Source organism: Vicia villosa, linkage group LG2 (assembly GCF_029867415.1).
Source record: "Vicia villosa cultivar HV-30 ecotype Madison, WI linkage group LG2, Vvil1.0, whole genome shotgun sequence".
In the NCBI taxonomy this organism is placed as follows: domain Eukaryota; kingdom Viridiplantae; phylum Streptophyta; class Magnoliopsida; order Fabales; family Fabaceae; genus Vicia; species Vicia villosa.
Genome location: NC_081181.1, coordinates 182589233 through 182602853, shown reverse-complemented (window position 1 = coordinate 182602853; position 13621 = coordinate 182589233). Strand labels below are relative to the sequence as shown.

At 37.6% G+C, this 13621-nt stretch overlaps 1 protein-coding gene and 1 pseudogene across 1 annotated transcript; one reads left to right on the top strand and one right to left on the bottom strand.

Annotated features, from left to right (window-relative positions):
• LOC131653190 (ubiquinone biosynthesis protein COQ4 homolog, mitochondrial-like) overlaps positions 1-13174 on the top strand; it is a 38570-nt pseudogene extending 25396 nt beyond the window's left edge.
• On the bottom strand, positions 9811-11318 carry LOC131653191 (ubiquinone biosynthesis protein COQ4 homolog, mitochondrial-like). Its single transcript, XM_058923278.1, has 3 exons — positions 11211-11318; positions 10709-10910; positions 9811-10581 (listed from the first exon to the last, which is right to left on the bottom strand). Exons 2-3 carry the CDS (start codon positions 10889-10891, stop codon positions 10090-10092), a joined length of 675 nt encoding a protein of 224 aa, XP_058779261.1. The 5' UTR covers positions 10892-10910; positions 11211-11318; the 3' UTR covers positions 9811-10089.
• Positions 13175-13621: the final 447 nt, after the last annotated feature.

The following is a 13621-nucleotide window of genomic DNA, read 5'->3' as shown; positions in this document are numbered from 1 at the left end:
TTATGGTTCAGTTTTGGGTGTTGTGTTCACTCTTGTTCTGTCTTGTGTATTTTCCATGAATAAGTTTGCGCTAACAAAATAAATTGATAAGGCAGCATAAAAGGAAATATGAGGCTGGAGAAAGATCATAGTTTTTCTACCTCAAATTGAGAGAACCGCCTCTATTAGATACACTATTTTAAAAAAAAAGTTACTAGTATTTAGGAATGAATCCTGTCTCTGCATATATATGTGTATGTTTCTGCATATATAAAGTTATGATTCAATCCTATGTGTTAGTAAATGAAGCAACTGTCTAAAGTTATGTCATTTATAAAGTAACAAGTAGTAATTATATTACATAGTACTAATTAACAATCTGTGCATCTAATAATCCAAATAAACAAACAAGCCAATTAAGATGCTTTACGTTAACAACACGACAGTGCTACCGGCACAATTCTCACCTCTGTCTTACTTTTTTTTTTTTGGTAAGCATGAGGGCCTAAGCCCGGGAAAGAAAACTACACAGCGGAAAACCTCGGGGTAGCAAGCCCCCTGAGATCAGCCTCAAACAACTCTCTAACCTGCGGAGGACAATCCTCAAAAACTGTTAAAGATACATTTAAAATACATCCCAGTTTGGCTAATGCGTCAGCAACTTGATTAGCCTCCCGATAGCAGTGCAGAATATTAACCTCCCAATTCCTTTCCATCAACTCTCGAATATGCCTTATTAACGGAACTCCTAACGTATTAGAAAATTTTCCCGTTTTTAAAGCATTCACAATCATCAAAGAATCCGTATTTATCTCTATTTCTCGAAAACCTTTATGCCAAGCCAACTTCAACCCTTCTATCACACCCCATAATTCAGTTTCGAACGCGCTACACTCTCCCGTAGCTCTAGCAAAACCTCCTAGCCATTCTCCCTGACTGCCACGAATAATACCACCACATCCTGCAACTTTATTTGCTTTGCGAGCTCCATCCGTATTAACTTTGACACAGTTCAAAATAGGCGGATTCCAACGAATTAGCTTTATCTCATGGTCATGACTGATGACTTTTTTATTGGCTTGCATAGCTTTGTCGTAATCCTCTTTAATCTGAGTAATATGGTGAGTGATATTAGCTGGCCTACTAAAATTTTCCACATATATCTCTTTATTTCTCCATGACCATATGCAATGGCAGACAATTGCCCAAATATCCTTCCATCTACTATTCCTTCCCCAAGGTGTTACATCCATGATGTTGTTGGAAACCCAATACTCAGCTGTGCTCATAAAGAAATTGTTCCTATGACTTATGGTGACTAACTGAAGCCAAACAGTTGTAGCAAGCGGACAGTCCCGTAGAACATGTATGAGCGTATCCTCCGTATCTCCACAATAATTGCACATACCATGCCCAAGCCCCATCTTCTTTTTTTGCATATTTGTGAGAAGTTTACCATGCATAACTAACCACATGAAGTGTCGAACACGCTCTGTTACCGTAAGCTTCCAGATTTTACTCCAAATCTCATTCTCATCTGCCTTATCAAAACCGCAAATATTATTGTACATGCATGATACTGTAAACTCAACCTTATTTCCCCCTGCTACTACTCGCAGATCCGGTTCATTGTTACTTTGCGGCGGAAGAAGCCTTGCAATTTTGTTCTTGATATCAACTGGCAGCCATTCCTCCATTAACTCCCAATTCCAGGTACCATCATCCTTGCCAAGATCTTTGACTGAAGCCCCTTCTAGCTGCGGGGGAATGCGAATAATCTGGTCCACCACCAATCCTTCTTCAATCCAAGCATAGTTCCAAGCATCAATATCATCTCCTCTCCCTACAATCCAAAAACTACTTTCATCCATTAATGGCTTAAGATCAACAAGAATTTTCCACAAATTGGAATCCTGTGGTCGTTTCGATATTCCCGTGTTGTCGATGTTACAAGCATATTTTTCTCTTAGAACTGTACACCAAAAATCTGAGCCATTGTTCAGCAAACTCCATCCAAGTTTTAGCAAACACGCTTGATTCATAGCCTTTAAGTTTCTCAGGCCAAGCCCCCCTAGACTCTTTGGAAGCGTGATAACCTCCCAATTAACAGCATGCCATCTTCGTTTTTGCTCAGAATCTCCCCATATAAAACTCCTTTGGATCCGTTGAATATCGTCCAAACAAGCTTGAGGGATTTTGGACGACATCATATTGTAAATGGGCATTGCTTCGATTACACTCTTTGCTAAAGTCACTCTGCCCGCGAAAGATAACTGACTGGCTTTCCACATAGCAAGCTTAGAATTAACTTGATCAACAATAAACTGATAATCTGCCCTTTTAGGAGCTCTTCCTATCAATGGTGCTCCCAAGTATTTTCCAAGGCCATGAGATTCTTGGAATCCTGCAATATTGAGAAGCCTAGTTCTCACTCTTCTATCAACATTCTTGGAGAAATATATACTGGTTTTCTCACTACTCACTTCTTGCCCCGACATATCACAAATTTTTTTCAAAATATCCATCACACATGTCATTTGTGACTCACTAGCTTCTCCACACAGAAGCAAGTCATCCGCGAACATGAGATGAGATAAGCTGAAACCATCTTTCCCAATTTTAATTCCTTTCCAATTTCTTTTTTCAACAGCATGCATAATGAGATGAGATAGCTTATCCATACACAAAACAAACAAATACGGCGATACGGGGTCCCCTTGACGAATCCCTCAATGAGGTTTGAAAAACTTCGATCTAGCACCATTCCATTTAACATTCGTTTCTACACTCGTAACTGAGTGCATAATAACCTGTATCAAATTATCCGGCAGCTGAATTTCCACCAGCGTCCGCCATATAAACTCCCAGCTCAATTTATCATATGCTTTAGAAAGATCAACTTTGATAGCAAAAGCTCCTTTCTTCCCTTTCATTTTATGCATGGAGTGAAGCATTTCATTGGCTACCACAATGTTCTCATGAATGTTTCTCCCTGGTACAAAACCAGTTTGAAACGGCGAGACAAGCTTCGAGATATGATCCTTTAGTCTTTCAACCACTACTTTTGTAATTACTTTATAAATTGTATTACACAACGATATTGGCCGGAATTGCTTAACATACGCAGGGTCCTCTATTTTAGGTATCAAACATATGTCCGTTTTGTTAACTTCGGCTATCATATAAGGTTTGTCCCAAACATTTTTAACAAAATCACACACTGCACTCCCAACAGTCCCCCAAGCGTTTTGATAAAAACCCGCTGGGAAACCATCCGGCCCTGGAGCTTTCCAAGGTTGCATGTTGAAAATAGCTCGCCTGACTTCCTCGTCTCGAATGGGAGCTGCCAACTTATCTTTATTGTCTTTGTCCAACTCAGGAAAAGTTATGTCAGTTTGCCACCATTTCCTCATAAGTTGATTTTCTGAAAACAGATCCATATAGTAATTATTCACCATAGCTTGCAGCTGACTAGGATCATCTATCCACATACCTGCATCATTTTTAAGCATGTGGATATGATTTTTCCTTCTTCTCGTTACCGTCTTGAGGTGATAGAATTTAGTGTTCCTGTCACCGTCAGCTAGCCATTTCGAGCGGGATCGTTGAAACCACATAAGCTCTTCCTTTTCCATAATATCGTGCAGCTCTTGTTGTAGCTTATTTTCCAATTTTCTGGTTCCTATATTATCATTACCATTCTGCATTCGACGCTGCACACCGTGAATCCTCTGCATAATCTCTCTTTTCATCTTTAAGACTTGGTTAAAATTCTGGAATTTCCACATTTGAACACCTTTCTCCACATTTTTCAAGTTGGTTGTGACATCCTCCTCCTTCCGCCAACAGCTCTCCAACATATCTCTATAGGTCGAATGCAGTAACCATGCACTTTCAAAACGAAACTGAGCACTGGCATTGTGATTTGGAACTTCCACCGGCGATAACAGTAACGGATGATGGTCTGAGAAATTCAAACGCAACAGCACTTTAATGTGTCCATTAGGGAAGTTAACCCTCCATTTTGTATTACATAAGGCTCGGTCCAACCTCTCATAAATTCTCTGTCCACCATGAAAAATTGGGCCCCTCCAAGTAAACTTAGGACCACTTGCACCCATATCAATCAACTTACATTTGTTAATCCGTTCAGTAAAATTATTACATTTACGGACAGAAATTGCAGCTCCTCCTCTTTTCTCATCTGCTGATGTAATATCGTTTAAATCTCCAGCAAAAATCCAAGCTTCTTGCATCATATCTGCAATATGCCTCAACTCTTCCCATAAGATTTTTCGTCTTTCTTCTAACGGGCTCGCATAGACAGCAGTGAAAAACCAAGGCGCCTTATTTGGATAATTCACCATCAGATGCATGTACTGAAAATGCTTAATGCAAGTCTGAACTCTCATATGCTCTGGCTTCCATCCTATCGCTATTCCTCCTGAATAACCATGCACTTCCGTAGCTTCAAAACCATCATAGCCAAGCATTTTAAAAGTACGAGACAGTCTGGCGGGATCACATCTTGTCTCCATGATTACTATCATACTAGGATTATTAGCACTAACGTATTGCTTACAATAACGGTAAAAAGATTTGTGAGCTGCACCTCTGCAGTTCCACAAGAAAATCCTACTATTTTTATTCATTAGGAAACTATCCATGTAAAGCAATCAAGCCTCGAGCAGATACTTCTATTTCTAAATATATTATGCCTTATTTACTGTAACTTTTCAATTAGAAATAATAACATATATTAATTAATTATATACATTGATAATACATTTATTTAAGTATATACATGATATATTTACTCGTGTAAAATAGGATATATTGTTTTTTTTATGGGTGATACTGATAACATGATATAAGATATATGATTTTTTTAATGATGCATTACACTTAATGGATTTGGTCTTATAATTAGAAATATAAGATATATGATTTTTTTTATGGGTGATAGCATGATATATTATTGTTTATACTTATATGTTATTATTTCATTAATAATTAGAAATATAAGATATTTGGTTTTTTTATGGGTGATAGCATGATATATTTATTCATTAAAAAAGTAATATTTTTTTTGTTTAATATAAAAAATTAAATTATAGTGTGATATATTAATAAAAAATAGGAAAAGTATATTTTAATATTTTTTAAGGAAAAACTGATGACATTATTTTAATTACAAATGCATAGTATAGTTAAAAAATGAACACAAAAATATTTAAAAAGAGATAAAAATGAGTAATTTTTTGATTATTTTATATTTTTTAATATGCAAATGATTTGATAACTCTAAATTTTTTAAACAATTTAATTTAACGTTAATCAAAATAATCAACTTTTCCTATAAGCAATTACATGAACAGGTTTATGAGAATCAAGGAGAAACAATCTACTTTTTTCTATAAACAATAATATAAACAGATTTATGAGAATCAAAGAGAAATAATCTATTTTTTCCTATAAATAATTACATGAATAAATTTATGAAAATCAAACCTTATTGATGAAATTGTAAGAGCTGTGAATAATGGAAGTAGGGGTGTTCATGGGTTGGGTAAACCCAATAAACCCAGTAAAACCCACCCAAACCGATCCAAAAAAGTGGGTTGGGTCGGGTTATTGGGTGAATACGGTTTTCTAAAATGAAAACCCATTCAAAATAATTGGGTTATGGGTAAACCCACACCCAACCCACAAAACCCATGGGTTATTGAGTGACTATATTTTTTTCTCTTTTTTTTTATAATTTAACAGGTGATGACTTTGATGTTTTTAATTTTGCTTGTTTCAATTTCAACTTTTTGAACATCTTTTATTTAGTAAGTAATGATTTTAACTTATTTAGGATGCCACATTTGGATTATTTTGATGCTAATTATAATAAATTGCAAGTATTTTATGTAATTCTAGGTTTTACTGTAATGTAACTTTAGTTCTTACAAATATATGTTTATAATAAATTTCATTATACATTTTGAGATTTGATGTTTAAAAAAATAGCAGTAATATGTTAAATTATTTATTAAGAAAAAATGTAACATATCATTAATAATTATATAAGGAAAAATAATATTGGGTAACCCATTACCCAACCCAATCCAACCCACAAATTTGTGGTTTTACCCAACCCAACCCAATGATATTGTGGGTGGTTATTTTTGCTCACCCAAACCAGTGTACCATATACGGGTTGGGTTATGGTTTTGACTAAATTCAACTCAAACCGACCCATGAACACCCCTAAATGGAAGCACACCAAATAGAAGAGATGATGGACGGTGGTAAGCCTTGGCACTAGCAGAGAAGATGGAATTGGAAGAGAAAGATGAATGGAGATTTGACTGGAGAAGAAAAAAATGAGTCTAACGTCTGAGACTCTAAATGTCTGGCAGAAGAAAATGAAACGCTTCAACTTTTTTAGGGTCTAATATTTACATTTCTCTCTCTTAATAAATACATGAATATTTATTTATTTTTATAAATAAACATAAAGGAAATGACTAAAAAACCTAATCTAAAATATATATTAAATTAACTATATTAAAATAATAGGCGGGGCGGGGTCCCCGCGGGGCGGGGGATGTATTCCCCGTCCCCGTCCCCAAAATGCTCTCGGGGGAATTTTTCTCCCCATCCCCGCCCCCACGGGGGAAAATTCCCCATCTTTGGGGCCCCGAACGGGGCGTTCCCCGCGGGGTTCCCCATTAACAGGTCCAAACTGACATCCCTACTCCATATCAGAATCCGAACTTTCCACCACGTTATAATTGCTCTCCTTTCCTCCCTCATGTCTCTCTTCCACTGGTATGGGAGTTAAAACCACATTATCCCAGTTGGGAGGTCTCGGTACATTTGGTAAAACAGTCTCTAGACCACAGACATCCTTGCTATAGTTTGTAACTTCCACTCCCGATTCCTTCTCAATATCACCATCGCTATCTTTATTGTTTATTTGGCCCTGTAAACTTTCTATAAAGTTTGAACCCATCAGTTCCTTCAAATTCTCCACCCCTTTTCTAACTTGAGACACCGCCTTTCCTTTAAAATTTTTCCCGCTTCTTGCCGCCAATTTTTGTTCGTTCATAGTTTTCTCCCTTGAAATCTCCACTATTTTAATTCCTTTGTTCACCTTCACATTCTTACCATTCGTTTTCTTTTTTTTGGTGAATTTTGACTCTCCACCTTGTTGCACCTGATCTAAGCCTTCCTCTACTTGACGAGTCCTCACAGCTTTTCCTTCCTTATCCTCCGTCTCCACCTCACACATGTGATTACTACTGTCTTTAGTCACCATCTCCTCTTTATTGAATTCTGGTATTTCCTCACTTAGAGCAATAAATCGAGATCCCTTATTTTTTAAATCAGCAGCTATTATTGTCGGATCACCTTTGAATGCTCCCGGTGCAACACTATTTCTGGCTTGATTCCCATACTGTCTCCCTGCTATATTTCCTCCGCTGCTTTCTCCTACATTAAAACTCTTTTGCATGTTTGACTTCTTGTATCTTCTGGTTTTTTGCACTATTTTCCACGGTCCATCCACGACATTCCCCATCAAAACTACATTTGACTCGGCTACTCCTTCTTTTCCATTTATGTTTGTTTCATCAGCACTGGAACCACGTCCCTTTTCTATGCATCCCTCTTTGTAATGCCCAAATCTTCCGCAGTTCACACAGAGGAGGTGTAGGCCCTCGTATTCCACATTGTATTTCCTCTCTTTGATGGTGAACATCGCAATCAACGGTTTCGTCAGATCAACCTGAACACATAACCTTGCATACTTCCCACGTTCTTGAGTTAGAGTGTTTTTATCCACCTTAACTGTCTTGCCAATTCTATCTCCTATGAAATGAAGAGCATCCTTATCATAATACTCAATTGGCAAACCGGAGATTCGTACCCAAACTGCCACCTCTTTTATCGTTTCACTTGCAGGTTGAAAGTTTGGACTCCACTCTTTCACCGTCAAATAATGATCATAAATGAACCACGGTCCATCCATAAGAGCTGCATACTGATCATCTTCATGCGAAAAGGCTACCAGATAATAATCGTTGCTAAGGTCGATTATGTTAATAACTCCTTTTCGCACCCACATCTGCTTCAATCTAGTCTCTAGAGCCTTATACCCTATTCTCCTCCCCAGCAGTTTCACAATTACTCCCCTCCTCCATGGCCGATACAACCTTTTCTCCTCCAGTTTAGAGAAAACGAAATTAGGGCATTCATAGTCTCCCAATCGAACCTCTTCCACCTTCATTCTCTCTTCTTCTCCCTCCTCTCCCGCTTCGATATCAATATTGTCATCATCTTTATTATAGTCCGACAACTCATCCACATTACCTCCCACCACCTTATCTCGATATGATTGCTTCCCTTCCATCTCATTCCTCTGCATATTGATCACGTCAGCGTAGTTTAGTGGTTGTGACGATGATACAGAGAACACATGCTCACCCTCTTTGACTTTCTTTGTGCTTCTTGCATGCAAATCCTCCTCGTCTTTGGATTTCGCATGACTTGACTCAGGGTTTTCCGTTTCGTGCCCTAGCAGAGACATTTTTTTTACATCATCTACAAATTTATTATCAAGTGTCTTCTTACATGCCAAGTATACACAAATAATGAGGGTATTCGGCAATAGCAGTTGTTGGCAATTATTCCTAGACATCACAAGCACTACATTTTGCCAAGTAGGCTTAATTGTTTTAACTTTTCTCCATAAGTAGTTATGGACACCAACCACTGAATTTTGTGTTTACTTATGCTTCTTTTTCATATCTGTTTAACAATGCAAGCTAGATTCGGTCAATAAAAAGGTAGATTCCGCTATAATGACACTTGATTACGAGCAACCACTAAAGACAACCTAATCTTAGATTTTCTTGTCTCAAGGTAGAGGACATCCTTGCCTTAGTTTGCCTGACACTAAAGGGCTTTGGAAAAATTACAAAATATTCTCAGGTAAATCACCTAAGAATAAAGATTTTAGATACCTTATGGAGAACATTAATTCAAAGCTCACAAACTAGAAGGCCAAGAATTTGTCTTTTGTTGGTAGAGTTGTCATTGCTGCCAAGTCCGTTATTGAAGCAATGCCAACTTACATTATGCTGTCATATGCTCTACACAAGGAAGGTCTTAAGGAGATTCAAAGATGCAAAGAAAATTTGTTTGGGGCGATACTGATGAAGAGAAACACGTGCATATTGTCAAGTGTAGTACCCTTACTACTCCTAAGATAGCGGGGGTCTGGGTCTGAAGAATTTGGTAACAAATAATGAAGCTTGCTTACTGAAACTTGGTTGGAAATTCATGAATGGCAGAGGAAATAAGCATGTGAGATACATTATCACCAAGAGTAATGATTCTAACTTTTGAAGGAATTTGGGAAAGAACTGAGATTTGCTGCAACGAAATTCTTTTTGGGATATTAGTAATGGGGAATCAACGAATGTTTGGAATCATGTATGGCTCCTTTCGAGGGTGCTTTCTGCTTCCAGTATTGCTAACCATGATGACATTCCTTCTCTCAATATCGCTGAGCTGACATTGTTACGAGTAATGGGGATTGGAACACTGATATTCTGCTACCGAGCTAATATGCCCAATAGGACTCGAATTATTTCCACCAGCAGTCTTCATCTCCGGCAACAAAGTAAACTCCCATTGATTATGTTCCTTCCATATCTGATGAGAGGCTCTGATTTCATAAATATGGTACCGCAGAGCTTTGGTAAAAATTAGATGTTGCAGAGTAATAATTATTGATCAACACCATAAACTTTCTACTTCAAAATTGTAAACCTGAAATGAAACAAAATAGTATTCCAAATTTCTATTGTAATATGGTTGTTTAAAAACTGGATCGGTTTTCCTTTTGGCAGGAACACTATAGCAATGGATGATTATAAAACCAAACCTATGTTCGTGATTCTATTTAATTTAATTGACTGATATAGTCATTGATGAAATCCAACCTATACAAAACTGGCTAAGTATCAGGAGACAGCTATTGCACTGGACATTATTAAGAAAATTGAATGCGGTTGCACTGTATAAATACAACTTATCAGCTCGGAAAGAATTCAGTCAAGGAACAGCAGGGACCGGAACAATTCCCAATTTTCTGCGAACATCTTCTAAATCTTCATGAAAATACTGCTCATAATACACACACATTAGATCATTGCATTGTGTGCCGGCACGAAGAGCCCATGGGAAGTAGTGTTGAAAAAACAATTTTCTCTGTTTTTCGCTGAATCTTGCTGTGCCCCCTACAACAGACATCATGCACATAGGAAGATACATCTGTTGAAACTCGATTACTTTCAGCGCTGACTCCCCAATCAAGTTAGTAGGAAGGTCAAAAAGGGTGTGCCAGAAGTCATGAACCTCACGAGCTCGCATTGCAACGTAGGCCAGCTCATCTGTATCCATGAACCGCACAGGAGGCCGATCGTCTGGTGAAAAGTTCCTGGATCCCATAAATCTAGCATAGGCAGCACCAAATGTATTTGGTGGAAGGTCCCAAGCATGTCCTACATTTGCCGATACAACACGAGGGCGCTCCAACAGTACTGCCTATTAAATAAGATTATATAAGAAAAAGCACTCAACATTTAACCTCAACAACAAGAGCAAGAAGATGGTATCACAACATGATGAGCAATGAAAATAGCGAAAAAGGTAATGAGAAACGATTACCGACCCTTCCTTCGGGGGAAGATTTCATCCTTTGAAGAACCCTTTCAAAGGCAGGTTTTCCAGCTGTTTCACCAAGAGCCGCTATCAAATCAGCTCTACGCGGATTCAAAAGCGCTCCGACCGCTGAACCAAATGCCACCGCAGCCTGCTGCCATGTCTTAAGCTTGATTCTACCACCGTCCACCATTCCAACTTCCTTGTTAAACCTAAAACATAACAAAATATAATATCATCATCCATTATGATTTGATTATTCTCAGGCAGCAAACCCTAATTTCTCAATACTCTTAGATGTTTCAAAGTGCATATCAGCCACAATCAATAACCCTAAAAAGCTAATTAGAACCTTAACAAGCATAAAAAGAACCTTAAATTCTCATCAACATTCACTTTACTCTCAAGCAAATTAAGATTTTCAGCGCAACAATCACAATAAGAAAGCAATTGTCACAAAAAAAGAGAAAAGAGATCGAGCCAAAATACAATGAACATGGATGAATGAATACCTAGGTTGAAGAGTGAATATGGAGAAGACGCGCTAGGGTTCGTATTTTAGCTTTGGATTCAAATCAAGTGCAAGTAGCGACGATGTTTCTGATTGTTTCGGAAGCTAAATTCTTTATGCTAAATCTCTTCCTCCCATTCTCATCAAACAAATGTAACTAATCAATTTTTTTTCTTGACACAAATGTAACTAATCAATTTAACTCTAATTAAACTATCAAGAATTTGATTCTTAAATTATTTAAATTAATTTAAAATATTTGAACTCTTATTTTACCCAATTTAATATTTCTTAAGAGATTAAATTAAATAACGATTTAAATTTTTATTTGATTTCAATAATTTAAAAACTCAAATAGTGATAGCTTATGGATTCTTCTTTTTTAGAAACATGAAAATTGTATGGATTCTTCTTTGTTTGATGAGAATGGGAGGAAGAGATTTAGCATAAAGAATTTAGCTTCCGAAACAATCAGAAACACCGTCGCTACTTGCACTTGATTTGAATCCAAAGCTAAAATACGAACCCTAACGCGTCTTCTCCATATTCACTCTTCAACCTAGGTATTCATTCATCCATGTTCATTGTATTTTGGCTCGATCTCTTTTCTCTTTTTTTGTGACAATTGCTTGTTCTTATTGTGATTGTTGCGCTGAAAATCTTAATTTGCTTGAGAGTAAAGTGAATGTTGATGAGAATTTAAGGTTCTTTTTATGCTTGTTAAGGTTCTAATTAGCTTTTTAGGGTTATTGATTGTGGCTGATATGCACTTTGAAACATCTAAGAGTATTGAGAAATTAGGGTTTGCTGCCTTAGAATAATCAAATCATAATGGATGATGATATTATATTTTGTTATGTTTTAGGTTTAACAAGGAAGTTGGAATGGTGGACGGTGGTAGAATCAAGCTTAAGACATGGCAGCAGGCTGCGGTGGCATTTGGTTCAGCGGTCGGAGCGCTTTTGAATCCGCGTAGAGCTGATTTGATAGCGGCTCTTGGTGAAACAGCTGGAAAACCTGCCTTTGAAAGGGTTCTTCAAAGGATGAAATCTTCCCCCGAAGGAAGGGTCGGTAATCGTTTCTCATTACCTTTTTCGCTATTTTCATTGCTCATCATGTTGTGATACCATCTTCTTGCTCTTGTTGTTGAGGTTAAATGTTGAGTGCTTTTTCTTATATAATCTTATTTAATAGGCAGTACTGTTGGAGCGCCCTCGTGTTGTATCGGCAAATGTAGGACATGCTTAGGACCTTCCACCAAATACATTTGGTGCTGCCTATGCTAGATTTATGGGATCCAGGAACTTTTCACCAGACGATCGGCCTCCTGTGCGGTTCATGGATACAGATGAGCTGGCCTACGTTGCAATGCGAGCTCGTGAGGTTCATGACTTCTGGCACACCCTTTTTGACCTTCCTACTAACTTGATTGGGGAGTCAGCGCTGAAAGTAATCGAGTTTCAACAGATGTATCTTCCTATGTGCATGATGTCTGTTGTAGGGGGCACAACAAGATTCAGCGAAAAACAGAGAAAATTGTTTTTTCAACACTACTTCCCATGGGCTCTTCGTGCCGGCACACAATGCAATGATCTAATGTGTGTGTATTATGAGCAGCATTTTCATGAAGATTTAGAAGATGTTCGCAGAAAATTGGGAATTGTTCCGGTCCCTGCTGTTCCTTGACTGAATTCTTTCCGAGCTGATAAGTTGTATTTATACAGTGCAACCACATTCAATTTTCTTAATAATGTCCAGTGCAATAGCTGTCTCCTGATACTTAGCCAGTTTTGTATAGGTTGGATTTCATCAATGACTATATCAGTCAATTAAATTAAATAGAATCACGAACATAGGTTTGGTTTTATAATCATCCATTGCTATAGTGTTCCTGCCAAAAGGAAAACCGATCCAGTTTTTAAACAACCATATTACAATAGAAATTTGGAATACTATTTTGTTTCATTTCAGGTTTACAATTTTGAAGTAGAAAGTTTATGGTGTTGATCAATAATTATTACTCTGCAACATCTGATTTTTACCAAAGCTCTGCGGTACCATATTTATGAAATCAGAGCCTCTCATCAGATATGGAAGGAACATAATCAATGGGAGTTTACTTTGTTGCCGGAGATGAAGACTGCTGGTGGAAATAATTCGAGTCCTATTGGGCATATTAGCTCGGTAGCAGAATGTCAGTGTTCCAATCCCCATTACTCGTAACAATGTCAGCTCAGCGATATTGAGAGAAGGAATGTCATCATGGTTAGCAATACTGGAAGCAGAAAGCACCCTCGAAAGGAGCCATACATGATTCCAAACATTCGTTGATTCCCCATTACTAATATCCCAAAAAGAATTTCGTTGCAGCAAATCTCAGTTCTTTCCCAAATTCCTTCAAAAGTTAGAATC

Coding starts and splice junctions, on each gene's coding strand:
- LOC131653191 (XM_058923278.1), bottom strand. CDS start 10,891: ATGGTGGACGGTGGTAGAATCAAGCTTAAGACATGGCAGCAGGCTGCG. Junction 10,582..10,708: donor AATCTTCCCCCGAAGGAAGG/GTCGGTAATCGT, acceptor CTTATTTAATAG/GCAGTACTGTTGGAGCGCCC.